The sequence below is a fragment of the Podarcis erhardii genome, assembly GCF_964252035.2.
Source record: "Podarcis erhardii genome assembly, chromosome: 4".
NCBI classification, from domain to species: domain Eukaryota; kingdom Metazoa; phylum Chordata; class Lepidosauria; order Squamata; family Lacertidae; genus Podarcis; species Podarcis erhardii.
Window position 1 is genome coordinate 85,087,399 of NC_138508.1, and position 27,420 is coordinate 85,114,818.

The 27,420-nt window shown below is 43.4% G+C and overlaps 1 protein-coding gene across 1 annotated transcript in view; it reads right to left on the reverse strand.

The window, feature by feature from the left end:
* The window catches only part of ITGBL1 (integrin subunit beta like 1), a 132,596-nt gene that overhangs the window by 36,088 nt on the left and 69,088 nt on the right, over positions 1 to 27,420 (reverse strand). The window contains exons 6-7 of the mRNA XM_081858204.1: positions 25,898 to 26,038; positions 24,053 to 24,199 (exon numbers count right to left, since the gene is read on the reverse strand). Of these exons, the coding sequence (XP_081714330.1) occupies positions 24,053 to 24,199; positions 25,898 to 26,038 (288 nt within the window). The remainder of the gene's footprint in view (positions 1 to 24,052; positions 24,200 to 25,897; positions 26,039 to 27,420) is intronic.

The following is a 27,420-nucleotide window of genomic DNA, read 5'->3' on the forward strand; positions in this document are numbered from 1 at the left end:
CCTTCACATCTGAAGGGAGGGTGTTCCACATGGTGGGCACCACTACCAAGAAGGCCCTCTGTCTGGTTCCCTGTAACCTCACTTCTCGCAATGAGGGAACCGCCAGAAGGCCCTCGGCTCTGGACCTCAGTGTCCGGGCTGAACGATGGGGGTGGAGACGCTCCTTCAGGTATACAGGACCGAGGCCGTTTAGGGCTTTAAAGGTCAGCACCAACACTTTGAATTGTGCTCGGAAACGTACTGGGAGCCAATGCAGATCTCTCAGGACTGGTGTTATGTGGTCCCAGCGGCCACTCCCAGTCACCAGTCTAGCTGCCGCATTCTGGATGCACTGTGGACTGCAGTCTCCAGCCCCTGCCATTTAGAGAGCATTTTATTTGTGGGGAGGGAGATAGGTTTTCATCCGTCTACCGAAATTGTCCTACAGAAGCAATTAGCGATAGGGATGGGAGTGTCTCACAGCCTTGGTGATTTTCTATAAAGCGCCAGACATTCAGATGAAATTGCCAAAGTGGACTCGAAATCTCTGGAGGCAGCTCAACAAAGGCAAACAAAGCCGGCAGCAATGTTTGTGGACAACTGAAATGCCTTAAAAGGATTCAGAGCATTAGCAGAAGCAGCTGGGAGAGTTTAAGTGTTAATTTGCATCAGGAATGCCCTGTCTGGGTCATTAATTGTAAGCTACTTTGCTTCTATGAGAAAAGTGGAGTATAAATCTTCTAGCTAAACTATCTGATCTCCCAGCGGACGAAGCAATCAACTGTGAATTACTACAATCTGCAGCAGGGGTGAGGAACCTCTGGCTCTCCTGGTGTTACTGGGCTGCAACTCCTGGGCAGCCGAGGACTGCCATAACACAGCAGTTTGTGTTCACCCCTAGAGGCGGAAGTCTCGAGACAGATGGATGTCAACAAAATCAGAGTCAGGCAAAAAATGTGGCCTGGGCAGAGGGGGTGTGGGCCTAGGGCCAGCCAGAGATGCCTAGAGGGCCACATCTGGCCCCCAAGCCTGAGATTTTCCATCCCTTCACTGGCCCATGCTTAGTTAGCTGTGAACAACAGAATGTGAAGCCTGCATTTATTTATAAAAGTGGAGGAAAATAAAAAAGTCAATGAAATAATCCATTTTTATGAACCACCTCATATGAGACTAGAGGGTCTCCTTTGCCTTTTCTTGCCTTTTCTTGGTTGGAGGATGGATGGCAGCTAACAGATTGAGGTTGAATCCTGATAAGACAGAAGTACTGTTTTGGGGGGGCAGGGGTCGGGCAGGTGTGGGGGACTCCCTGGGCCTGAATGAGGCAAATGTGCACCTGAAAGAGCAGGTGCGCAGCCTGGGAGTCATTTTGGACTCATAGCCGTCCATGGAGGCGCAGGTTAATTTGGTGTCCAGGGCAGCCGTCTACCAAGCTCCATCTGGTACGCAGGCTGAGACCCTATCTGCCCACAGTCTTGCCAGAGTGGTGCATGCTCTAGTTATCTCCCGCTTGGACTGCAACGAATCCAGAATGCAGCAGCTAGGCTGGTGACTGGAAGTGGCCGCTGAGACCATATAACACCAGTCCTGAAAGACCTACATTGGCTCCCAGTACGTTTCCGAGCACAATTCAAAGTGTTGTTGTTTAGTCGTTTAGTCGTGTCCGACTCTTCATGACCCCATGGACCAGAGCACGCCAGGCACTTACACTTCTGTCTTCAAAGTGTTGGTGCTGACCTTTAAAGCCCTAAACGGCCTCGGCCCAGTATACCTGAAGGAGCGTCTCCACCCCCATCGTTCAGCCCAGACACTGAGGTCCAGTTCTGAGGGCCTTTTGGCTGTTCCCTCACTGAGAGAAGTGGGATAACAGGGAACTTGGCAGAGGGCCTTCTTGGTAGTGGTGCCTGCCCTGTGGAACGCCCTCCCATCAGATGTCAAGGGAACAAACAATTGTCAGACTTTTAGAAGACATCTGAAGGCAGCCCTGTTTAGGGAAGTTTTTAATGTTTGAAGTTTTATTCTGTTTTTAATGTTCTGTTGAAAGTCACCCAGAGTGGCTGGGGAAACCCAGCCAGATGGGCTGGGTAGAAATAAACTCTTCTTCTCCCTCTTCCTCCTCTTCTTCTTCTTCTATAGGCACACCTTTTCTTAGAAATAGTGTTCATTTGTCTATTTGATTCAGTAATTATTGTGTGGTTAATGCTCACATGCATAATCTTTCCTCCTCACAAAATATGTGAAGGAGGAAAGATGATAAACTGTCAAGCATTTCCCAAGCTTTTGCCCAAGAGAGAATGATAGATTTCTCCCTTGTTGCATTTTAAACACAGCTAACTAGATAAAAATAGTGTTTAACGTTTACAATCATTATGAGCTACAGTAATTTATTGAATCCTTCAATCAGCCAAAGGAACAAAAGACTAGGATTTTGGGGTGGGGGTGTGTGCATGTGTGTGTGTTGTGTGTATACTGACATCCCCAAATATTAGACGATCAAAGGCTAAAATGAACAGCCCAAATACACAATAGAAATTAAGCAAACAAAGCAAGAACTTCTGAGAAACAACCACAAACTTGCTTGAAGCAACCAGAGAATCCACTCTGTGGTTGAATTGCAGCTGGATGTGTAGCAGAAAATACTTGGGGAAATAGCAGTAAAATACTGGAAAGTGCTGAAATAATATTTATTTAAATTAGCACCACTCCACCACTCTAGGAACTAGAGTTGTCCTGTTGTCATAGTGGGAGTCCTTGCATTGGCTTCCACCAGCAGAATGGGGTAGTTGAATACAGTCTTTTCTCTGTTACAAACAGGTGTCTGAATTAGTTTGTGTGAGTGGCAGCGGAAATGGAGTGTCTGAATGTCAAAGTGTTGTATGGCAATCAAAAATTCCTCATTTCATTCATACTTAAACATCTAGAACCTTCCTCCTGTTCCCCAGCTCCTCTTCAATACTCAAAAAAAGCACAAAAGGAATTTTAAGTGTTTTGCCATCCTGTTGTCATAAATTTCCAGATCATTTAGCCCCAGCACCTGATGTCTCTAAAGATGGGAAATGAGAGTGATCTGATTAATTTATGAAAGTATTCATTTATTACAGTGTGGTGCAAGATGAGGGAAATGACTGACACTATTATCTGCAAAATTTTCCAGTGATGCATTTCACAAGCAAATAAAGCTCCTTTCTTGAGAACAGCAAATGTAAAATCTGACATGTCCTGACAAATTTCTTGGGCCCTCTTTGTGTGACATATCTGGAGGGTATCCATGTGTGGCATGAGAGAGAGAGAGAGAGAGAGAGAGAGAAAAGAGAGAGAGAAAGAGATTGCACCAGCTGACCCCACCTTCCAGGCATCGATCTGAAGCTCTGAGCAGAACCTACATGCATATAAACTGTCTGCATGTAGGCTTTGTACACAAGAAATGCAAGAAATGGATTGTACAGCTTTTGACAAATGTTGGCTTTGTTCAGAGCTTCAGATGAACATATTTGGGGAAGGTGAAATACCAACAGGGGTGATAACACTCTCCCTCTCTCATATATTTTCTCACTCTTTTATATACACACACAAACACTCACACACTCCAAGTCCTGATATTCCAGATATATTGCATGAATAAGACCATAGCATTTTCTTTAAGATTAAAAAATTGAAATGACAAGAGGAAACTTTCCTGAAGTCTCATCATCTGCATGCACTAAGCTGTAAACAAACAAACAAACACAAGTTGGGTCCTACATAAAAAGATAAGGGGATATATCCAGAAAGGACTCATTCAGGTGTCCTACATTCCAGTAAACGAAATTCCTGCAGATCTGTTGTCAAATGTTGTTGTTGTGGATGGATAATTAGACAAATAAATTGGATATGAATTTGCTGAATTAATTTTCAACAGGGATACAAAAAAGGGAGATGTGAGGAAGTCAAGAAAATAAGTGAATCAAAGATGAGAAGTAAAAAGAGGGATTTTTGTGTTTTTTCTTCTTTTTTCTTAAAATGTGTTTTTTCTTTTCTTTTTTGAAATTATTTTTTCTTTTTTCTTATGTATTTTATAATTTTGTATTTTTGTGTATTTGTTTTTCTTTCTCATGCTTGTTGTCTTTTCTAAAACTTAATAAAATATTTATTAAAACAAAAGTTGTTGTTGTTGTTGTTTAGTCGTTTAGTCGTGTCCGACTCTTCGTGACCCCATGGACCAGAGCACGCCAGGCACTCCTGTCTTCCACTGCCTCCCGCAGTTTGGTCAAACTCATGCTGGTAGCTTCGAGAACACTATCCAACCATCTCGTGCTCTGTCGTCCCCTTCTCCTTGTGCCCTCCATCTTTCCCAACATCAGGGTATTTTCCAGGGAGCCTTCTCTTCTCACAAGGTGGCCAAAGTATTGGAGCCTCAGCTTCACAATCTGTCCTTCCAGTGAGCACTCAGGGCTGATTTCCCTGGATAGGTTTGATCTTCTTGCAGTCCATGGGACTCTCAAGAGTCTCCTCCAGCACCATAATTCAAAAGCATCAATTCTTTGGCGATCAGCCTTCTTTATGGTCCAGCTCTCACTTCCATACATCACTACTGGGAACAACTTCAGGTTTATGTACAGCGGTTGCAGTTAGGCTGAAATACTGCACCACGGGTTACATGTAATGGGGGAGGATGTTGGGAATTCCACCCTTTGCTGCAGATATGTGGATTGTTGCATGTCACATGTCTGTTTACATTCCAGCACAGATTGCTGGCGTGAGTGGAACTTCCGCTCTGTATTGCTTTTGTTTTCAGTCTCTCTGAGAAGCGGGCAAGGAGAGAAGCCATGTTTTCATTGTCCTGATTTATGTATAATAAATGCGTAGCTTAGTATCGTGTCCACGCCTCAAGCCTCATCTGCTGTGCAGTTTACACTACTGAGTAATGTGTGCTCAAGCCTGCTCTGCAGCTTGAGTCACAGACGCACGTCAGCGAGGATGACTGATGGATGTCCGCAGCGGCAAGGGTGAGAGGGGAGACACTCCAGCTGGGGCCGAGCCAGCTAGCTTTTCATCCCCCAATGCCAACAGCCAGATCAGGCCAATGACCCATCTAGTCTAGCATCTTGTTCTACAGCGGCCAACCAGATACCTGTGGGGAATCCACAAGCAGGATTCAAGCACAAGAGCATGCTCTCCTCCTGTGATTTCCTGCAACTGATGTTCAGAAGCATTGCTGCCTCCAATGGTGGAGTCAGAGCATAGCCACCCCGGCTAGTAGCCACTGGTAGCCCTCGTCTCCATGAATTTGCCTAACCCTATTTTAAAGCCATCTAGGTAAGATGACCATAACTGTGTACAGTATTCCAAATGCGGCCGTGTCATAGATTTGTATAATGCTATAATGCTTTGTTGACCGTGCCAACAAAGATCCGTATAGTTAAAGCTAGGGTTTTCCCACAAGCGATGTATGGAAGTGAGAGTTGGACCATAAAGAAGGCTGGTCGCCAAAAAATTGATGCTTTTAAATTACGGTGCTGGAGGAGACTCTTGAGAGTCCCATGGACTGCAAGAAGATCAAACCTATCCATTCTGAAGGAAATCAGCCCTGAGTGCTCACTGGAAGGACAGATCCTGAAGCTGAGGCTCCAATACTTTGGCCACCTCATGAGAAGAGAAGGCTCTCTGGAAAAGACCCTGATGCTGGGAAAGATGGAGGGCACAAGGAGAAGGGGACGACAGAGCATGAGATGGTTGGACAGTGTTCTCAAAGCTACCAGCATGAGTTTGACCAAACTGTGGGAGGCAGTGGAAGATAGGAGCGCCTGGCGTGCTCTGGTCCATGGGGTGACGAAGAGTCGGACACGACTAAACGACTAAACACATAATAATATTGGCAGTTTTATTTTCATTTCATTGCCTAATGATCTCTGGCATGGACAGTTCCCAAATGAAATCAACAGTGACACCTGGTCCATTCATCTAAAGCATGAGTAGGCAAACTAAGGCCTGGGGGCCGGATCTGGCCCAATTGCCTTCTAAATCCGGCCCGTGGGCAGTCTGGGAATAAGCGTGTTTTTACATGAATAGAATGTGTGCTTTTATTTAAAATGCATCTCTGGGTTATTTGTGGGGCATAGGAATTCATACATTTTCTCCCCCAAAATATAGTCTGGCCCCCCATAAGATCTGAGGGATAGTGGACCAGCTCCCTGCTGAAAAAGTCTGCTGACCCCTGATCTAAAGGAATGGGTGAACAGATCAAGTCCCTGCACATAAGTGACTGTGGCTAAAACCCTCTTGATGGCAGAGCAGTTATTTTGTGCCTCTGTACTCTCACACTTATCCAAAATAATCTGCATCAAGTTGTGGGACTAGCAAAATAAATGCCACAGTTGCTATGGTAAAGACTGCTATTTAGCAGCTTCAGCTGGTTTGCCAGCCACAGCCTTCCTTCAACAGATGGATCCATGGTTACTTCGAGACTAGATTACTGTAGTGCTTTTTGGGGTGGAGGGGGTGGGGTGCAGCATTTAAAAACAATCCAGAAATTTCAATTGGTGTAAAATGCTGCTGCCAGGTTATCTGGTGCTATAAGACTGAATATGACAACAAAGAGATGATCCCATCTGCATGAGTTGACCAGTTATTTCCAGGCACGATTTAAAGTGCTGGTGCTGACTTTTAGAAAGGATCACTTTAAGAACTGCATGCTTCCATATGAACCTGCTGGTCCTTTGCAAACAGCCCTGGAGTTCCTATCCAGTCATGGATTTAGGTGAGGAAGCACAGGAGACAGGGCCTCATTAGTGGTGGCACCAAGACAACTTTCCTTCCAGGTGACATTCACTGGGCTCTCTCTGTGTGAGATGCCTTCAAATCCCTTGAGTTGCTTGAATAATTACGCCTCTTTATTTTAAGAGATAAACCAAGGTGTCTCAAGTCAAAGAGAAAGGAAAAGGGAGGAGGTATACTGTCTCCGAGTACCAGTTGCTGGAAGGAGAGAGGGCTCTTGCACTCAGGTCCTGCTTGCGGGTCTCCCACAGGCATCCAGCTGGCCACTGTGAGAACGGGGTGCTGAACAAGATAGGCTGTTGGTGTAATCTAATGGGAGCCTTATGTTATTCTCTACATGACCTTTCACCACTAGAACAGAGGTGGCTTATTGGTAGCACTCCAGATGTTGCCCCAACCAGCCTAGCCAACAAGAACAATGGGTGCTAAAGCTATCCCCTGCGTGCTGGATAATATTACCCAATTTGGCTTCTGTTGACACTTCACCATGTAAGACACCTATTTTTCCCCTAGCTTCTCTTTACTTATGCTCCCTGCCTGAGAAAGGAATCATGCCAATAGATAGGGTTAATCATTGTTTCTTTTTTTCTGATAATCCCAGGAGACCATCCTGAGCTCTGCTTTGCACCTTGAACAATTACATATCTTGCATACCATCAGGGGCGGAGGAAGGGGTGTGTGGTGGCTGCGGGCCGTCCCGGGTGTCACCACTGAGGGGGGGGACAAAATGCCGGGCAGCACTCACCGCAGGGCCTGCAGCATGCCGGAGCCATGCATCTCTCCTGGGAGAGACGTGGTGGCTTGGGCACACACAGGCTGCACGCTGCTGAAACGGTCCGCCCACTGCCTCCCCCCCCCCCCGCAGCTGTAGGGCAGCTGAGTGGGAGGAGGCAGGCAGACTCTGGAGGCCCCATGGTGAGCCCGGCCCTTATATTTGGGGCGCGTCATCCCAGGCACCCAAGCAGCTTCCTCCACCGCTGCACACCTTCTTAAACACTGTCTCCCTATTTTTTCCTTTTTTGCAAACTGCAAACATGTGGGTTTTTCCATCCTGACATTCTTTTCACTCCCTCCCTCCCACTTTTGTTGTTGTTTTTCTTACGATTCAGCCTAAGGAAAAGTTCTGAAGAATTTGAAAGCTCACTATTTTGTGACCTTTTAGTCAGTCCCTGATGTTGGGAAAGATGGAGGGCACAAGGAGAAGGGGACGACAGAGGACGAGATGGTTGGGCAGTGTTCTCGAAGCTTCTAAAATGAGTGACCAAACTGCGAGAGGCAGTGGAAGACAGGAGTCCTGGTGTGCTCTGGTCCATGGGGTCACGAAGAGTCGGACACAACTAAACAACTAAACAACAACAGTCAATCTTACTGAAGGTATAGCCGTATTGTGGCTTGCAATCCTTATGTTGTTTTTCATATTCTCTTGTTTCTTGTAAGGTAGGGACCCTTTAATAACATCTTTTCCATTTTATTCCTTCCCCAAATGTACTCTCCCAATATTTCTCCAATGAAAATAAGGATGTCCTAAATAATAATAATAATAATAATTTATTATCATTATTTTATTATTTATACCCTGCCCATCTGACTGGATTACCCCAGCCACTCTGGCGGCTTCCAACATGTATAAAAACATAATAAACCATTAAACATTAAAAAATACCCTTCTCTATACAGGGCTGCCTTCAGATGTCTTCTAAAGGTCATATAGTTACTAATCTCATTGGCTTTGACGTCACATAACTCCACATCCTCCAACATTTCTCCAGTGAAGATAGGGATGTCCTACCATACCCTCCAACTTTTCTCTGATGAAAATAGGGGTGTCGTAAAGAAAAGGGAGACATTCTGGGATCAATTCAGAAACCAGGACAGCTTTTGTAAATCTGGGACTGTCCCTGTAAAATAGGGACTCTTGGAGGGTCTGCAAGAATTTGTCTAAAACAGCTAATTTTGAATTAGGCCTGGAGCCTTTGCCTACCATTCCCTCCCCAATGTCTCTTGCTTGGCACAACTTGGTTGACCATTTTTAATTCCAATGCTCTTCTACATTCAACAGTTGCACGGTCTGTTTTCCTGTACTAGTTAATCCGTTTTCATATCCAAACACCTTAGCTATAATTCTAGTTCCATCTGCTCTTCTCCTTAAATTACAGTGCATTAACTCATGATCGCCTGATCCAAGGCTTTTCCCAACAGCCGCTATCTATTCTGTAACATTTCCTCAGGGCTTGCCACTACCAAATCCAATTAAACAATTTTTTCCCCCTCGTGGGTCAGCCAACAACTTGGTGAAGAATTGATTGTCAAAAACATTGGGGAATTAATCGTTGGGTCTGCTGCCTTTAACAGCACTGATCTTCCCATCTGGGTCAAGGGAAATGCCCGCCAGCATTCATCTGCATTACAGTACCAAAATGGAGCACTAAACTTTTCATCTCATTGATTTCAATGCTACTAAATCATTCTTAACTGCTGTAGTTCAACACAGCTGCATTATGGATCAGGCTGTCAGAAAGCATCTACTTGACATTAATTTCTCAAATTGGGACAGTAGTTTCAGTGGTTCTAATCCACACATTCCTGATAGGCAGCATTTTAATACGTCCTCCTTCAGTGCCAACATTCACAGAGACTGGGTAATAAATACGCAGGTTCATCGCTCACACACTGCAAATGAGCAGATCTGCAAGCGTTGCTTATTGTCTGAACTGAATGAGATCCCTAACCCAGGCAAATATACTTATGACTCCTATAAATGACTGAAAGTGTTCATAAGTAATTTCCCAAAGCAACCTGGCATAGCAAGGTTCTGTGGGTTGCTGCTAAGAATATAGCCAATTTAATATTACTACGCAGGTTCCTCCTTTGGGCATTGCTAATAAGCACCGGCAGCCAACTGTGGATATTAAACTTTCTCGTTCAGCTGCTTTTCATTGCATCTAAAGCTGCCCTTTGTCTCTATCCTCACGAGAACATGAGAAGAGCCCTGCTGGATCAGGCCAATAGCCCATCTAGTCAAATAACTAGTTCCTACAGTGGCCAACGAGATGCCAGTGGGAAACCAGTGACAGCAGCAGCTCTCTACCCACTTGGGCTCCCCAACAGCTGGTATTCAGAAACACACCACATCCAGTACTGGAGGTAACACACAGCTATTATGACTAGCGTCCACTGGTAACCTTGTCTTCCATGAATCATCCAAGCCTGAGCTGAAGGTTTCCTCTTGCATAACTTATTTATTTGTTGGATTTGTATCTCATTTGTTGACGAGAGCACCCAAAAAATCATAAAACTTCATTAAAAACTTCATTAAAGAATCCTAGAATTGTAGAGTTGGAAGGGACCCTGAGGATCATCTAAGGTAAAGGTAAAGAGACCCCTGACCATTAGGTCCAGTCGTGACCGACTCTGGGGTTGCGGTGCTCGTCTCGCTTTATTGGCCAAGGGAGCCGGCGCACAGCTTCCGGGTCATGTGGCCAGCAGGACTAAGCCGCTTCTGGCGAACCAGAGCAGTGCACGGAAACGCCGTTTACCTTCCCGCTGGAGCTATTTATCTACTTGAACTTTTATGTGCTTTCGAACTGCTAGGTTGGCAGGAGCTGGGACCGAGCAACGGGAGCTCACCCTGTCATGGAGATTCGAACTGCCGACCTTCTGATCGGCAAGTCCAAGGCTCTGTGGTTTAACCCACAGCGCCACCCGCATCCCATGAGGATCATCTAGTATGCTTTAAAAATCAATACCATAAAAGAAATGGACTTGAGAGAGGGCACTGCTTTGTGGAGAACACATTACTTGCAGGCAGAAGGTCACAAGTAGAAGCTGACAAAAAATACCTAGGGTAGTCTCTGCCAGTCAGAATAGCCAATAGTGGGCTCCACGGACAAAAAACCCTGACCTTGGTATAAAGCAGAAGTGGAGAAGTTTTGACTCCAGATGTTGCCAAGGATGATGGGAGGTGTAGTTCAGCTGCATCTTGAAGGGCACAAGGATTTCCATTTGCACAAAACCAATTTCCCTCCCTTTCATCTCCCCAGATCTGCTCTGGAGGGTTGGGGAAACCTTCAGAACAGATCTACGGGGTGCATAGGAGGAGAGGAGAAGGAGGGGAGTCCCATTACACAGCCGTAAGTCCTTGCACTAATGGAACTACTTGGTTGGATACTGTCCAACAACATCACATGAAGTGGGTTACATGGAGAAGGAGGAATGCATTTGCATTCAGCGTGCTAAATTCTGATTCTTGGTGTGGGGTTGAAAAAGTCATCAATAGACCATGACACCACAAATGCCTTCCTCATTCTGAGTGAGTTATGTCCAAGTCTACATTTCCTCTGTGACTTTATACCATACAAAATTGTACCTCGGGCATGTGTGCATTCAACATCTGGCTAACAGATGTGCCAGCTACAGATACTAAATTACTCTCCGTGATGAAGAATAAGATTTATTGTCCTGAAAGATCAATATTCATTTTTGAAAGAGAAACACCTAATTCATTTAAAAAACAAAAAACAAAAACCCCACAACATATAATTGGTTAAAATGAAAAAATTGTCATGGCTTGCAAAATACTTTTGTTTATATTGTAAGCTATAGTTTGCATAAGGAGTAACTGAGGTTACTCAAACATGTTTGAGAGACAGGAACATACAGTACTACCAAACAACTCAAATGTGTCAATGACAAAGTGTCTTAAATCAAAGAGGCGTTTCCATTTTAAGAAAGCTTGACTTTAGCCACCTGTGTAAACATTTTTAATGCATCCATTTGATTTTAGCAAGCTGTTGCTTAGAAAAATATATTAAAATCTCCCAGAAATTATGGGCCCGGGGGCCAGTCCTTAAAATGCAAACTCCAAAACCAGGTCAAAATGGAAATTATAGCTATTTTTGAGAGCCTGTAGTAATGGGGGCACCATCACTCACCGAACTTCCAGATGGTCATGTTGCTGCTGCTTATCAGGTGGTGGTAGTGGGATCGCTGTGGTGTAAATGCACCAGTGAAGCCAATCTGGTGCTCCTGCCGGTGAGTTTGCACTGTATCGACCTCAGCGCTGCCTCATCTCTCTCCATCTAGCTCCTGGTAAGCAGCAGCAATACAGCCAACTGGTAAATGGTGGTGCCCTATCACACCATCCACTGCTGAGAGCCTGAATGAACTTGATTGAAGAATTATGATGGATGACAGCAGCTTGCCGCTTAAGGACGATTATGCTATCTCTCCAACCTTGCTCTAAAGGAAACTTATAAGATGGATATGCCTTCGGATATGTGCTCTAGGCCACTTTCTTACAGGATGTGTGTAATGGTATCAGGGGGTTGCTTGAGAGCAATCAGGCAAATGCCTCCCTGGTCGGCTGTAAAGCCTTGTTATTGGTGCCAAAAAAACCTTCACCATGCAGAGTGCCACTCTTCCGTGGCTCACTCATTCACTGGCAGAATGAGTGGGCGGTCCTTAAACCTTCCCCCAGCAGAGTAGTTTCTTGATGCCCAGTCTGCGCTTCCCCTCTCTGCACGGAAGCCTACTGCGCAAGGAGGGCGTGGGTAACGGAGGACCTCTCTCCTCCCCGCTTTGCCCAGGCAAGGTGTCCTGGGACCGCCTCACCTCCTCTGAGCCCTGAAGCTCCTCTCCACTGGAGGTGTGGTTACTCTCCTCCGCTGAGGAGGTGCTGCTTCCCACGATCTTTGGGGGCTATCTGTAATCCATCCGGCTTTTCCCCTCTCACCCCTGAGCCGATGGCAGTTCCCTGACAATGTGCAATCTACAGATGTGGACTGTTTCAAAAAAGGGGGCTTTGGTGTCAAATATTTCATCAAGGGAAACCTCAGCATTCTCTGAAATATACCTAGAATTCCCAGCTCACACATCACTATGCTTTGGTGTTAAGTGCATTGGCTTGTGCTATGAGCGCAACCAAACCTATCTCGTTTATAATTTTATCATTTATTTTTAAATGCATAGGTACTGCCCTCTCGCAAAATAACTGGGTGGCAGAAAGCAACATAAAGACACTAAGAAACAATACAGAGGAGTCATTTGTTGACTGGCTACTCAGGAGGTATTTTAAACAATTGCATAGGCCTTAAGTTTCCTAGTAAAACACATTTACAGTGTAATCCTATGAATGCTTACTCAGAAATAAACTCTGCCAATCCAAGGTACAGTCATACCTCGGGTTACAGGTGCTTCAGGTTGTGCGTTTTTGGATTGCGCACCGTGCTGAACCCGGAAGTACCAGAATGGGCTACTTCCGGGTTTCAGCGCTTGCGCATGCGCAGAAGCACTAAACTGTGCTTTGCACATGCGCAGAAGCACCGAATCACGACCCACACATGCGCAGACGCGGTGCTGTGGGTTGCGAACGCTGCGGGTTGTGAACATGCTTCCCGCATGGATCACGTTTGCAACCCAAGCATCCACTGTAACTGTGTATAGGGCTGCAAATTAAGTCCCTTCAGGGTTTCCCTGCTCCTCTTCTTGTTTTGAGCACTCTTTAATGGTGCTCAATTGTAGTGTTTTACTATTGACATGTTAGCCGCCCTGGGCTGCTTTGGAGGAAGGCATGAGATATACATTTAATTGATCAATAAATAAAGCCACCATTAAGCATAGATTTATGGAACAAGTGAATGGATGAATAAAAGCAAACTTGGCTCTTGTTCAAAACCAGATGATGTTATGCTTATGATTATCATTGGTGTTATGTGACTATTATTACCTATTAATTATTGCTGCTTACTATAAAATGTTATGGATTGACTTCCACATTTTAGATACCAACAGTTTTAGACCTTGGCAAGGGATAAGCTGTTCATCTTCTTCCCTTATCTTGAGAAATGTGCTTTCTCTAGGAAATCTTACTGTGTGTTAAAACAACAACCCAAAAAAACTAACCCCAATGTCATTAAGCACTGCATTTGGTGTGGGGTGTTCAGTTTTTTAAATTCAAATTCTTTTTTCCAATTATCACATAGATAACAAATGGTAAAATGAAAATGATCAGTTTTCTTCAATAAGGACACACTATTTCTGACTGCAACACTTTAAAAAGTCAGCAGTTAAACTGAAAAAGTGAACTCCTTAACTTTAAAATAATAATTAACATATAATAATACACTAAATAAAATCTTTTCCTTGTAGCTCAGGTTGTGATTTATTATGAACTAATAATTTTATATAGATACCTGAATAACATTTACAAATGAAATCCGATTATATCTCTAAATAGGATGCTGGTAAATTGAGAATACAATGTAACATAGAGTGATAGACTCATCATTTCTCCCCACCCCATCCCTCATTTCTTTAGGTAAATTAATCAGCATTATAAAGCACAACCAACATTAGCTCCTGAAACACAGTATTTTCAGGTTTTACACAAGGCAGAGATGGGCACATGTGAAGGACAGAAAGATGTGACATTTTTGATTAGGAACCACATTTTAAATTTTAAAAGAAAATGAATCAAGTTTTAATGAAATAATTTGTGTGGCATTGTTCTTTTGTCTTTGGCTACTTTATGTAAACCTTCCTTTTGGAGGAATGTATAGCATTGCATGGAACATCATGGGCTCTGCTAGTGGCCACACAAAGTTCACTAAATATTCAGGAAGTGGAAGAAAGGATGTCTATTTTTGGCAGCAACATTACCTTTAAGATCACCACTGCAGATTAGTCACCTGTCACTAATGAAAGTAAGCCAGCGTGGGGATTCAATCTATCATGGCTTAGAGAACAGGATGACCCACATTATTATTCACTGCAAATATCAACCACCTGATAATCAATGACATTTCATGTTGGAATTGGTAATGAATCAACAGCAGAGGTCACAGAAAGACAGAAGCAAATTTCTCAGCATCTATCATGTGCAAAAATAACATCAAGCCAATGCTAAATTTAATAACAAATATACGTGAATCAGAAGCGCATACTCAAGTGAAAAGACTGTCGTTGTTCATTACAGTGGTACATCAGGTTAAGTACTTAATTCGTTCCGGAGGTCTGTTCTTAACCTGAAACTGTTCTTAATGTGAAGCACCACTTTAGCTAATGGGGCCTCCTGCTGCCACTGCACCGCCGGAACACAATTTCTGTTCTCATCCTGAAGCAAAGTTCTTAACCCAAGGTACTATTTCTGGGTTAGCGGAGTCTGTAACCTGAGGCGTATGTGACCTGAAGCGTATGTAACCTGAGGTACCACTGTACTCTTTCTAATATCGAACTCAAGTGAGGAGTGCTGACACAAATGGAGCCAAACAGAGCCACCAAGAAAGAAGAAATTGGGAAGAGCTGGAGGCTTGCAAAAGTATCACCCCCCCCCCTTAAAAAGAAGAAAACTGGATGAAAGCCTCCAAAAATAAATGCCCAATGAGGTCTGAGTATGCTCAACAGCCATGGTTGGAAAAGAACAATAGAAAACTGAGGAGGAAAAACTGGAGTGCCCTCATAGTGAAAAATTGCCAGAGGAAAGTCAATGTTCTAAAGTAGTTTTGTAATCTGAACAGATGAGGTGGCCAAAGTGCATTTTGACCTCGAGAGGTACAAGCTAGTCAAGCACTTATGAAAGCTGAAATTTCACATATTCCTATTAGTATCAGGGGAGCAGACAGTCACAGAGGCACCCACATACTACTTACTGAATGTAATGCAGACTCACATTTCATAGTGCAAACTTCCAGAGTACAAGATTTTGTAAAATAAATAAATAAAATAAAATAAAATAAAATCTACAGGCTGTCTCAAATATATTTGTATAAAGGGTTTAAAGTAGCGTTTTCAACAAGATTCTGGAAGTACCTGCCATCTGTCAATGCTCTCTTGGGCTCTCTTCTACCCAATCAAACAGGAAAGACAATCTACACAAAGGATTCAAAGGGAGTCTTCACAACACATTAGTATCACCCTGTTCTTTGATTAGGGAATAGCAATTACGTCAATTACAGCAATTTCACAATGGGAAATATTCCCAAACAGGGGAGCCTGTTGCAAAGTGTAGGTAGTCTTTACCAAAACGAAAAAAACAAACCCCCCACAATTTTTCAAAGAGACCACCACAGTACATCAAAGGAACATTAACTCAAGACATAATCTTGTGCTCAGTATAGAATCTGTAACACTAAATTGCTTTCTGTGCCATTCCAGAGGCACTGCACAAAATTATAATGTATTCCACATTACTGTAGGTATGCATCATCTTATCCCCCACCCTTCACAAAACTCCCATTTTCCCAGTATTGTGAGATACAGACTTTCTCCCTTGATGCTGACTTTTCCTGCAACTCTTTTTAATAACGACACAGATACAGTATTACTGACCTGTATGCTGGAGGCCAGAAACCTTAATAAAAGAGGTTGAAAAAATTAAGCTGCCATGTTGGAAGCAGGACTATGGTGGTCCATGCAGCATTGATTCTTCCATTCATCTTAAAGAAGAAAGTGGCACACTTGAAATACTGAGTACAGTACCAAATAATGCCCACTGTCTAATTGGAAAGGAAAATGAATGTGACCTGCTCATAACTTTTTGCGATTTGCTCAAATAATTCCTCAGCTTAATGCATGCTGACCGTTGCTTTAAATTGTTTGTCATTTCTGCGTAAATAAAAACAGCAACCCAAAAAACCACCAAGTTAAACAAATGCGATTCAACTTAAAGAAATTCAGACTGATTACCCAAGAAGACTATGCTAATGCTCCTTTAACAGATTTAGGGAGCCAACTTGGGTCACGGGGGGAGGGGTTGGAATTCAACTAGCAACAGTGGCACATAATCACTTTTAAAAATCACAAAATATTGAGTTGGCTTTAGCTATAGTTTTCTCCAGGCTGAATTATAAGCAAAAACGAAGGAAATGGAAAGAGAGAGATGCATGATGAAAGCACAAGGAAGAGCTCTTAAGATGTAGAGTGCACTTTGCGGACAATTCGATTAGATGCTGTTCCTGGTACGAAGAGATCTGAGAGCCAAACCAGATGTGATGTTTGTTTCATGAGTGCAATTAATGTGTACTTAAAAAAAATATGTAAATAGCAGTGGTGCAGGGCCTGACCAGTGTCAGAGCCTCGGAGTGGAGGAGAATATAACCTTTCCCTAACCTATAGTGGTCCCAACAGGCTTAGATAAGTGTTAGGACGCGGGTGGTGCTGTGGGTTAAACCACAGAGCCTAGGACTTGCTGATCAGAAGGCCGGCGGTTCGAATCCCGTTGCTCCCGTTGCTCGGTCCCTGCTCCTGCCAACCTAGCAGTTCGAAAGCACGTCAAAGTGCAAGTAGATAAATAGGTGGGAAGGTAAACGGCGTTTCCGTGCACTGCTCTGTTTCGCCAGAAGCGGCTTAGTCATGCTGGCCACATGACCCGGAAGCTGTATGCCGGCTCCCTCGGCCAGTAAAGTGAGATGAGCGCCACAACCCCAGAGTCGGCCACAACTGGACCTAAAGGTCAGGGGTCCCTTTACCTTTACCTTAACTCTAGACAAGACCATGGACAGCTCCAAGTAGAGCCCAGTCTGATAGCTCATATACAAGCAGGCTCAAATGTTGATTCAGCAGCGAAGAACTCTGGACTGAGTATTAAACACGGCTGCAACTTAGTTTGGGGTGCTTGCTCTGCTGGGGAGTGGAGTGGGGCAAAGCCTTTTGTAATTAAGTAATTTGTAAGACTGCCTGATAATGGCAAGAGTTGATTCCAATGGTGGTGGCTTTTGGGTAGCTGTCCTTTTACTCTGAGGACAGTTGTTGCACAACTTCCTCAGTCTGAGGATCGAGATGGTGACAAGATGAACTCCTCAGGTGCAGAGGCTGGGAGAGTGGGTTCCTTAGGGGTCAGTGCTCCTGCTTGAAGGCCATGGCTTCTTCCCCCCAATATGACATCTTGTTCTGCTGGAGATTGGAAAAGTGGAAGCAATGAATTACCAAATGGCCAGGCCAATAAGGTACCTGAGCAGCTCCCAGTGAGATTTGCTGGTTTAGCTATGGAAGAGGTTGTCTGAACAAAGGATCCAATTTTGGAAGGAAGGAAGGGAAGGAAGGAAAGGTTAAACTCTGTCTCCCCACTGAGTATTGTGCAGGCTCTTCTAATCTGCAATTCACATAAGGGGAGGAAGAAGTATCTTAATTTCATTCATGCATTTAACTGCATGTTTACTTTTGTCCTCAGGCTGCAGCAAAGCACGCTAGTGGAAAGGACCACTGGCTACTACTTTCCCTTGTAAAATGTTAAAACCAGCAGTTCTTGGGATCAGTTTCGCCAGCACTAATCAGTTCATACGGAAGAGTCCTAATGAACACAAATCCTTGCTCATTACTTTGGGACTTTTCTGTGGGCTCCAATATAGATTCTTATGCCATTCTTGCTGCCTGGTATGATAGCTCCATTCCACACACACACACACACACACACACCTTGGCTTTCCGTTATACACATATAGTTATGAAGGAACAAAATCTCTGGAAACGTTTTAGGGGGAAAAACAACGGAAAAGACAGCAATCAAGTTTGTACAGAGCTGGATGACAGTCAGCCCTTCCTCCCTGTAGATATATATATACTATAATTGAACAGTTTCCTTTGCTCACTGTGCTGTGACAATGAAGAAGACTGATGTATGACAACATTAATTTAATGCTGCAACAACTATAATGTCGTGCTCTCATCAGGTACAGATCCTGTGCCAAACAATATATTTTACATGGCATTAGGAAACTTTGATGCAGTAGGCAGGGCAACTCCCATTCCCCTCACTGATCTTACTCACTGTGATGAAGCATTTGGGGGGGAAACCAATAATCCACTGTGAAACTGCTGAAGGCAGGAAATGCTCCATTTTGATTTTACACTTATTTATCCAATGGAAACTTATTCATAATACTCAGGAATTGATATTTTTAAGTCACTGACTGCCTTTGCCCTACAAGTACAGCTCTACTTTTGAAATATACTCGGAGTTGAGTGTGGATTTCATGCTCTTTATTCAGCTCATAGTAGCGAGGAATGAGAGTTCCCCCACAATATCTGCTTTATATACATTATTTACACAATGGGCCACATGTGATTAGCTAATCCTGGAATTCTCCTGTAGGTCAATCAGGTTGCGGATTCATTTCCACCTGGAGCTGGATTGGGTGGCTCCTGCGGACCAATCATACTGCTGCATTGTTCTAGGACCAATCAGACTGCTGCATTCTGAATCCTATTGTTCTAGGACCAATCAGACTGCTGCATTTTAGATCCTATTCAACTCAGTACATAACAAGTTTCCTTTCCAGAAAGGGTAATTAATTAAATTAAAACTGACTTCAATTGAATAGGGCTTGCTGGTCATTCTCTCCCCCCACGCACCCTCAGCCTCAATGGGTTGTTATTTACAGTCATGGGACCAGCGGGCTTCCTGCTTCCTTACAGCTTCCTGCCGTAAAAATATAGGGGGAAATCCAGCGATTCCATCCCTCCCACAGGGATTCCTTTTAATCCAATAAATGTGTCTGCTAATCTAGTTCCCTCTTCCCACTGCAGTCTCCTCTGCCAACTTCTGCACTGTTCTGGAGCATCCATCAATCCAATGGAGCAGATTTTCTGGGTGTGTAGAGAGAAGGGAGAGCAGATCCTTTCCTCTTCCATCCTGCCTCCATGTTTCCCAGGAAGGATACAGTCATACCTCGGGTACAGATGCTTCAGGTTGCTTTTTTTGGGGTTACGGACCGCTGAAACCCAGATGTACCGGAACAGGTTACTTCCGGGTTTTGGCAGTCGCACATGCGCAGAAGCACCAAATTGCAACCCACATGTGTGCAGATGCACCGCTGCAGGTTGCGAACGTGCATCCCACATGGATTACATTCGCAACCCGAGTGTCCACTGTAGTAGCATATGATTGCTTCATAGAAGCTTTGAGAAACATCATGAAGGATAAGCTATGCTAACGTCACCCCTGATCTAGTTCCTCACGTTATTAGAATGTTTCTCCCACATCCCCAAATGCTTTTTATTATTTGTAGTACCATGGGATGTATCTAATGTGCTCACATTTCTCCCTGCAAAGCAAGAGGCAAGCAGCACGGTTAATTAATAAACTAAATTAATGACTTAATCAATACATATTATAATTTGTGTAATCATGCCACTTAGCATGGGGTGGAGTCATGGGAGAATGACAGCCATGTCACTCTCACATCATGTAGAAACTGGACCCCAGACTGCACTATATAGTTCCATACGAAACCTTCACCTCCTAGCAAGGCAAAAATAATGTTCTAGTATTGTTTTCACAAATAAAAAAGACAGCAACATTAAATTAATTCTCATTGTGATGTTTTATATTGAAAAAAGAAATACATTTTAGAGTAGAGGTGGAGAACCTGTGGCCCTCCAAACAGAGGCTGATTTAGGGGAGCAAAACTGGTTTGGTTGCATTGGTCATGGAGCTTTGGGCAGGGACGCCACCAAAATTTGAAACCCCAATTCTGCCACTGCTCCAGATATGGATGGACTCCAACCTCCATCAGCCCCAGTTAGCATAAGCATCATCATAATTTATTACTTGTACCTTGCTCATCTGACTGAGTTACCCCAGCCACTCTGGGGCAAGTGGTAGAGATAATGGGAGTTGTATTCTGGCAATAGGTGTAACGTCACAAGTTCCCGACCCCTGTTTTAGAGGCTAGCCAACTTTGTGGAAGACAGGATTCAATCAGTCGAGATACTATCACAGGCAGAGGTGGAGGGATTCAGTAGTAGCCATAAAACAGATAACATCTGAGGGTTTTGACTGAGATTCAAGCAATCTGTTCAGCAACAATAATAAGAAAACTTGATAATAAAAAAACAGCTGCTAATTTAAAGTTCCTGCAGGAGACAGGTAGCTGGAGGCAAAGGATATACAAGCAAATGTCAAAAGCGGCAGAGCTAAATTTGGCAAATAGACCATAACCTTTGCTTGACTCCTGGTTATTGTGGATGATAATAGTGAAAGAGCCCATCACAAATTAAATGACATGTAAGGTCAGATGCAATAGTTCAAGAGCAATGCTAGCTTTTCCCTGTGCAAATGCTTGAGTAAGAAAAACATTCATTACTTCAATTACCAGTACCTTCAAAGCAGGTTCTTGGAACTATGTGTGATTTAGAAGCCATTTGGACCATGCTAGAGGATGGGGTGAATTGTGTTAATTTCAGCAATAAATATGGAGTATCTCTCTGTCTTTCACACACACACACACACACACCCACCAAAACCATTGTTTTACTCTTACACCTCGTGTTCTCCTTCTCCTGCAAAATCTATCTATTATCCTTACTGGTATATTTAAAAGTAGACTGGAAAGAGGAGAGGTAAAGGACACAAGTGTGGGAGGGTGGAAGAGGAAATGAGGATTGTTGTGTGACATCGAATGTCACACAAGCAGGCTCTTCTTCCTCTCTCCCTTCTGCAGCTTCGTGCACCGACACAATCTGCTCCAGAGGGTCTCACAATTCTCAAAATCAGATTGGGGGGGGCAGGGGTGGAAAGGTAGGGAAATCCCATTGCTTAGTCCTACTGACAGATGGACACTATTAGATGTCAATAGTTATAAAGTAAAAAACTTGTGTTAATAACCAAAACTAAAAAAAAGAACTTTGTTCATTTATCTCTCCATTCCCATCTGATAATCTTTTAAAAACTCCCCTTATAATTCCATAAATCAAAATGAAAAGAATCCATTTCATTCTCAATTGCTTTTTCAATTTGAAAAGGCAAGTCTTAAAAAAACAACAACCACCAGGTAAGTATGGAACAGAGACGCTAACAACAAGAAGAGGATCAATATGCCTTGTTTAGTAAGATATCCATTATTTCAAAGGGCATTTCAGGATTACCTTGGACATGATTGCCATTCTGTAGAAATTAATTACTTCCCTTAGGGGCTACAGCTTCTAAGAACTCCACATAACTAATATCAACAGCTTTGCAATGCCTCTTATTTTGAGAAAGGTTGATCAAACAAACTTAAGCTAATTATCCTTTCACTGTAACAAATAGTGGTCATCTAACAACATCTCTCTAATCATGATTTATAGTCATTTACACCAATTGAGGTTATGGCCTCCTCAGTTTAGAGAAAATTATGTCAAAGAAGGTATTAAAAATAAGCCCTCAACCTCAGGAAAAACTCCTGGGAGAGATATTTGCATACATAAGAGTTTTGCAAGATCAGAAATCTCCTCCTGCGAAGCAGACAACACACCCTGGCAATAAATAGCAAAGAACCTCCATCATGTTTTGTTACAAAAAGAGAACACTGAGAAAATGATCCGCCCTGAAACACCTAAGGTTGGAAACACTGATCTATTACCCTTCATTTTCCATAATAGAGTGAAATATGGATTCTTAGTTAAGATCATTTCCTACAAAATGCCAATAACAAAGTGGTGCATCATGTGGAGATATTATTTGAGTGGACAATGACAACAAAATTATTGTTCTCAAAGAATACTTTTCCCCCAGTGCCGTCTTCATGAGTATGACAGGGTAATGTCAATGCATGGCTGCAGTCCAGTCCAGAGTCAAGCATGGTTAGGTCTACATGGAAATCAGGGTAGCAGGGTGTTAAGCATATTCAACCCTGTACTGAATTGTGCACCATGACTTTAAAATATAGGTGGAGATGCTCTAGAATATATAGAAGCCCTCTTCAGGTGTTCTAATGTTATCTCCATGGAGAGGTCACAGAATAGGTACAACACCCCCAACCCCTTCACTCTTGACCTTCCCACAGTGAAGGTGTTAAGTTGTGGGTGAACATATCAGACGACGCAGCGATTCTTCAAATAGCTCTTGTTTATTCAGAGGCCAGAATAGAACTGAACTAAGGGTTCAGCCAGCCTGCATATATAGAGCTCCACTACAACGTAACTGTAACAACTTTCTGTAACTATCCAACCACTGAACGTCACTTTCGATCCCTTATTTGCATGTGTGGACCTGAACTATCTACAGTATCCCCCTGCTGGCCCAGGGTGAGAACTTCAGTACATAACAGAAGGGAATTGTAAGTGTTCTCAGCTGAACACTTAAAACTCCTTCCTGCAATCAGGAACGATCGGGATTCCCAGTTGCGGTGAGGGTTTTAACCAAAATTTCAGCCAAGCACACTTACAATACAACCCCGCTTCTGTCCTTCCTGTTCCGATACAGAAAGGTCAGGAGTGGGTCTGGTATTCCCTCTGCTTCCCTTCCATGGAGGGAAGGTTCATAAGCAATGCATGCTAGGTTGCACCCATAAACAGCCTTTCAATGACTTAATAATCCATGTATGGTAATCAGGGTTGGGCTCCAAGTTTGAGGAGGCCATGAGCAAACAGAGCTGTGGTGGGATCCTCTTCACACTGCTGGACCTTCTCAGGTTTACCTGAGCAGTAGGTTCAAAGATGTCTAAGACCTGCCATTTTAATTTCCCACAATGCACTGGAGCACCTGATGTAATGCCACTCTGGGGCAAATGGGAAATTGAAATGGACACTCACAGACCCAGCTGGCTGATTTGAAGAGTTCAGGGCAAGTGTCAGAGCTGGGGGCCTCTGTTCAGACCTTTTGGCTCTGCCCACTGCCCAAGGGTACCAATTGCTGATGCTGGGCCTGAAGGCAACCCATATGAAGAAGATGGAACTGCCAACTAGACGGTGTACTTTAGCAGAAAACTTGCTCTTGAGTCCTCAGGGCTCATTTTGCTGTTAATTAAGAGACAGTGTTCTGCAACACCTGAGTGGGGAAGGTGGAGCTGTTTGCTATACGTGGCAGAAAAATAACAACGCACCAACACTATCTGAGCATAACAAGTCAGAGGGGGGGGGAAAGCTATTTATCAATTTCATACATATTTCTTACTTAGAACCGCTAGAGTAATTCATGTATAAAAAATTGTACGGCAACATGAAGAAAGCTACTGAATTATGGAACAATTATCAGCATTTTCAGATGGGGGAACTTTTAGGCATCAGGTTGACTGATTCAGCACCTTTAACATCCACAAGTCACATCAGGCCTATGCTGATTCCTACTATCGGTAGGTTAGCAAGAACCAGCAAAGGGCAAAATCTAAATGATGGGTAGCTCAAATTTGTATCCGGTTTTTCTGCTTCTTTTGGTCCCATTTAGTGCCAACTGAACATCTAGCAGTGCTGGAAGCTGCTCTTTGAACATAACCTAAGACAGATATATGAAATGTGAACTGCTTTACACGCTGGGCGGAACTTAACACCTCTCCATTCCAAGTAGCAGCTCAACTAAATTGAAAAATCAAAATCTCCCCAAAAACCAGACAAATCAAACCAAGCCACCTACCTCTTCCAGAGCAAGGCAAATGTGAGCTCCCTTGACATTTTCTAGTGCTCTCTTCTGCCGACATGAGACAAGAAAGTGGATGCTCACATTTCTTCCCTGTCCATCCTTGCTTACAATCGCATCTTCCGCAGTTACATTGTCCATGACCTTAAGAGCAAAAGGAAAATATATAATTTCGGTTTAGGGTAGCCATGTATCCTACTTTAGTTGAAAGGAGTAGAGGTAAAGAAAAAGAAGAGGGAGACCAGGGACCTTGAACTTGCCCATCAGTGGTTAGCACCTAGAAGTTCATCAGACTGAGTAGGAATACTGTTTCTGGTTGTGTATCAAAATAATAATAATATATTTATACTATACTACACTGAGATGTTTAAATGTTTCTTTGGTTGTCCTTGAAGCTTGCCACACTTCTCATCCTCTCCTACCACACCAGTGTGGTGCACCACACCCTTTGAGAACCACTGATCTAAGCTCACCTTGCTGAATCTAATTTGGCAGGTCTGAATCCAGCCACTGCCTGGGTGGGAGACAGCCTGGGAACCCTAAGTAACACTGCTTTGACTTCCATGAGGAACATTAAGAACAGCCCTCTTGGATCAAGACAAAGGCTCATCTAGTCCAGCATTCTATTCTCACAGTGGCCAGCCAGATGGCTATGAGAAAGCAGAACATTAGTGCAACAACCTGCCTCCCACCTGTAATTTCAAGCAATTGGTGCACAAAGGTATGATGCCTCGGGCAGTGGAGGTAGAACATTGCCATTGTTGCTAGTGGGCACTGATAATCTTATGTATATCCTCCATGCATTTGTCTAATCTGCTTTTACAACCATCCAAGTTGGTGACCATCATTATCTCTTGTGGAAGCAGATTCTGTAGTTTAATTATGTGCTGCATGCAGAAAGACGGGATATAGAATGTACTTGCTACAACACAAATAGCTCCTCTGCATATATATAAACCGTGTGGTTCTACTTCAGAGGGAATCAAGCCACATAAAGACAACCATGCATGAAATCGCAAGGTGGCATCATGGCAAAGCTTGTCCATAAAAGAAGTGTTTCAGTTTCTCAACTCCTGTGGTACCCTGGCCTGTGTGGGTGGGTGGAGTACTCTTTCCTACTGGATAATTTTTTAGGAGACAGTCATCCTGTTATGCGCTAACTGATAAAGCTGTTTTAAAGACGCTACTCAGTGAGATGAAGGGCTCTGAAATAAAATCCTAGAGAAATGAAAATCTCTAGAGAATGCTGCCTTCTCTACAAAGTAAAGTAGTAGCAACAAGCTACTCCCTGCTCTTGGTGAATGAAGTCTTTAAAATAACCACAGGTATTTCAGTTTAGTTACAGGGAAGTACTTATCTACAAATTGGCTTTTTACGATCCCCAAATGCTTCATCTAGACATATGGGGTTTACTTATCTGCCGTCTCATCTCATCAATTAAACAGATGAAATACATTTCTCAAAGGGGTAAGCTTTGAGCAAAGATTGTATTTGGGGTTGTTTTATCACAATGTCTATACAACCAGCACCGCAGGCTGATTCAGTGGGAGTGAGGATGCAAGCCCGGAACAGAAACATCAGCACATTTATGTGGTCAAGGGGAAAGGAACCACCCACATGGGTGATTTGTATATGTGGCAGAAGGAAAAAAGATACAATATTAATACAGAACATTTTGAAAGTGTGAATGCGGAGCACACACTATATATTTTGGACACATCTTAAGATCTCATAATGATAGTTTCCAAGATCATGAAGCAGCATTTTGTCTTTGTTTGGATACAACTGGATCCAATACAGCCATGTTGAATTCTTCACATTTGTTTCAAATATTGCTCTTACCTGAACAGAAATCATCTGAGTATCTGTCATAGACTCCCTTGCAATTTCGTTCATCGCACTCGCAGGTATCTCCATGAATATCTCCCCAGTCTCCAGTTGGGTCAACATCATGACATGTGCATTCACCGCATATGCAGGTGCCTAAGGATAAAAGAGATGAGCTGAACAACAAAATCAATAGCTTAGAACAGAGACTGTTAAGATAAATTAAAGGAACAGACAGTTTTGATGTTCTATAGCTGTTGAACGTTTACCTGCATTTTTCAAAAGCTACCTTGTAACATGGTCAACTCATTTTGAAAGTCTGCCTTCTTCAATGTGTTAGGAGACCAGCACATGAGAACTTGCTCATCACCATGTGGCACCATGGGAAATGGTGCCTAGAAAGCAATGTGTCAGTTGTTATAGGGTTGTGAGTGTGTAAATGTGTTTGTATATGTTTAGACTTTTCAGGTATTTTGGCTTTTCAGGTATTTTGATAGGTACCACCTCTTTCCTGCTCCCCTATGATCTTTCATCATAGGGCCAGTTTCAAACGGATGAACGTCAGGTAACCCATTTATTTTGACCAATTGATTACCTTTATTATTATTATTATTATTATTATTATTATTAATAATAATAATAATAATAATAATAATAATAGATTATTATCTATACCCCGCCCATCTGGCTGAGTTTCCCCAACCACTCTGGGAGGCTCCCAATCAAATGTTAAAAACAATACAGCATTAAATATTAAAAACTTCCCTAAACTGAGCTGCCTTCAGATGTCTTTTAAAGATAGGATAGCTGCTTATTTCCTTCACATCGGAAGGGAGGGCGTTCCATAGGGCGGGCGCCACTACCGAGAAAGCCCTCTGTCTGGTTCCCTGTAACCTCACTTCTCACAATGAGGGAACCGCCAGAAGGCCCTCGGCGCTGGATCTCAGTGTCTGGGCTGAACGATGGGGGTGGAGACGCTCCTTCAGAACTGAGGCCGTTTAGGGCTTTAAAGGTCAGCAGCAACACTTTGAATTGTGCTCGGAAACGTACTGGAAGCCAATGCAGATCTCTCAGGACCGGTGTTATATGGTCCCGGCGGCCACTCCCAGTCACCAGTCTAGCTGCCGCATTCTGGATTAATTGCAGTTTCCGGGTCACCTTCAAAGGTAGCCCCACGTAGAGTGAATTGCAGTAGCCCAAGTGGGAGATAACTAGAGCATGCACTACTCTGGCGAGACAGTCTGCGGGCAGGTAGGGTCTTTATGTCATCCCATTCAAATGACATAGAGATATGGAGAAAGTGGGACCTGCAACAGAAAGTTGCACTATAGAGTGCCCTTGCTCAGTATTCCAGACACTCCATTCCACCCCCACCCCCCAGGGATTTTCTCTTCCCTCCCCCCCACCAGTGAATCAGCATTCCATCCCCAGTAAGCATGCTGGGTCCCTACCTGGCTGTTTAACCATTTCCCCCACCTAAGGCGTTTCCCCTACTAAAGATTTGTTTTTGCTATTTCTGAAAGTCCTGGTGTTCCCCC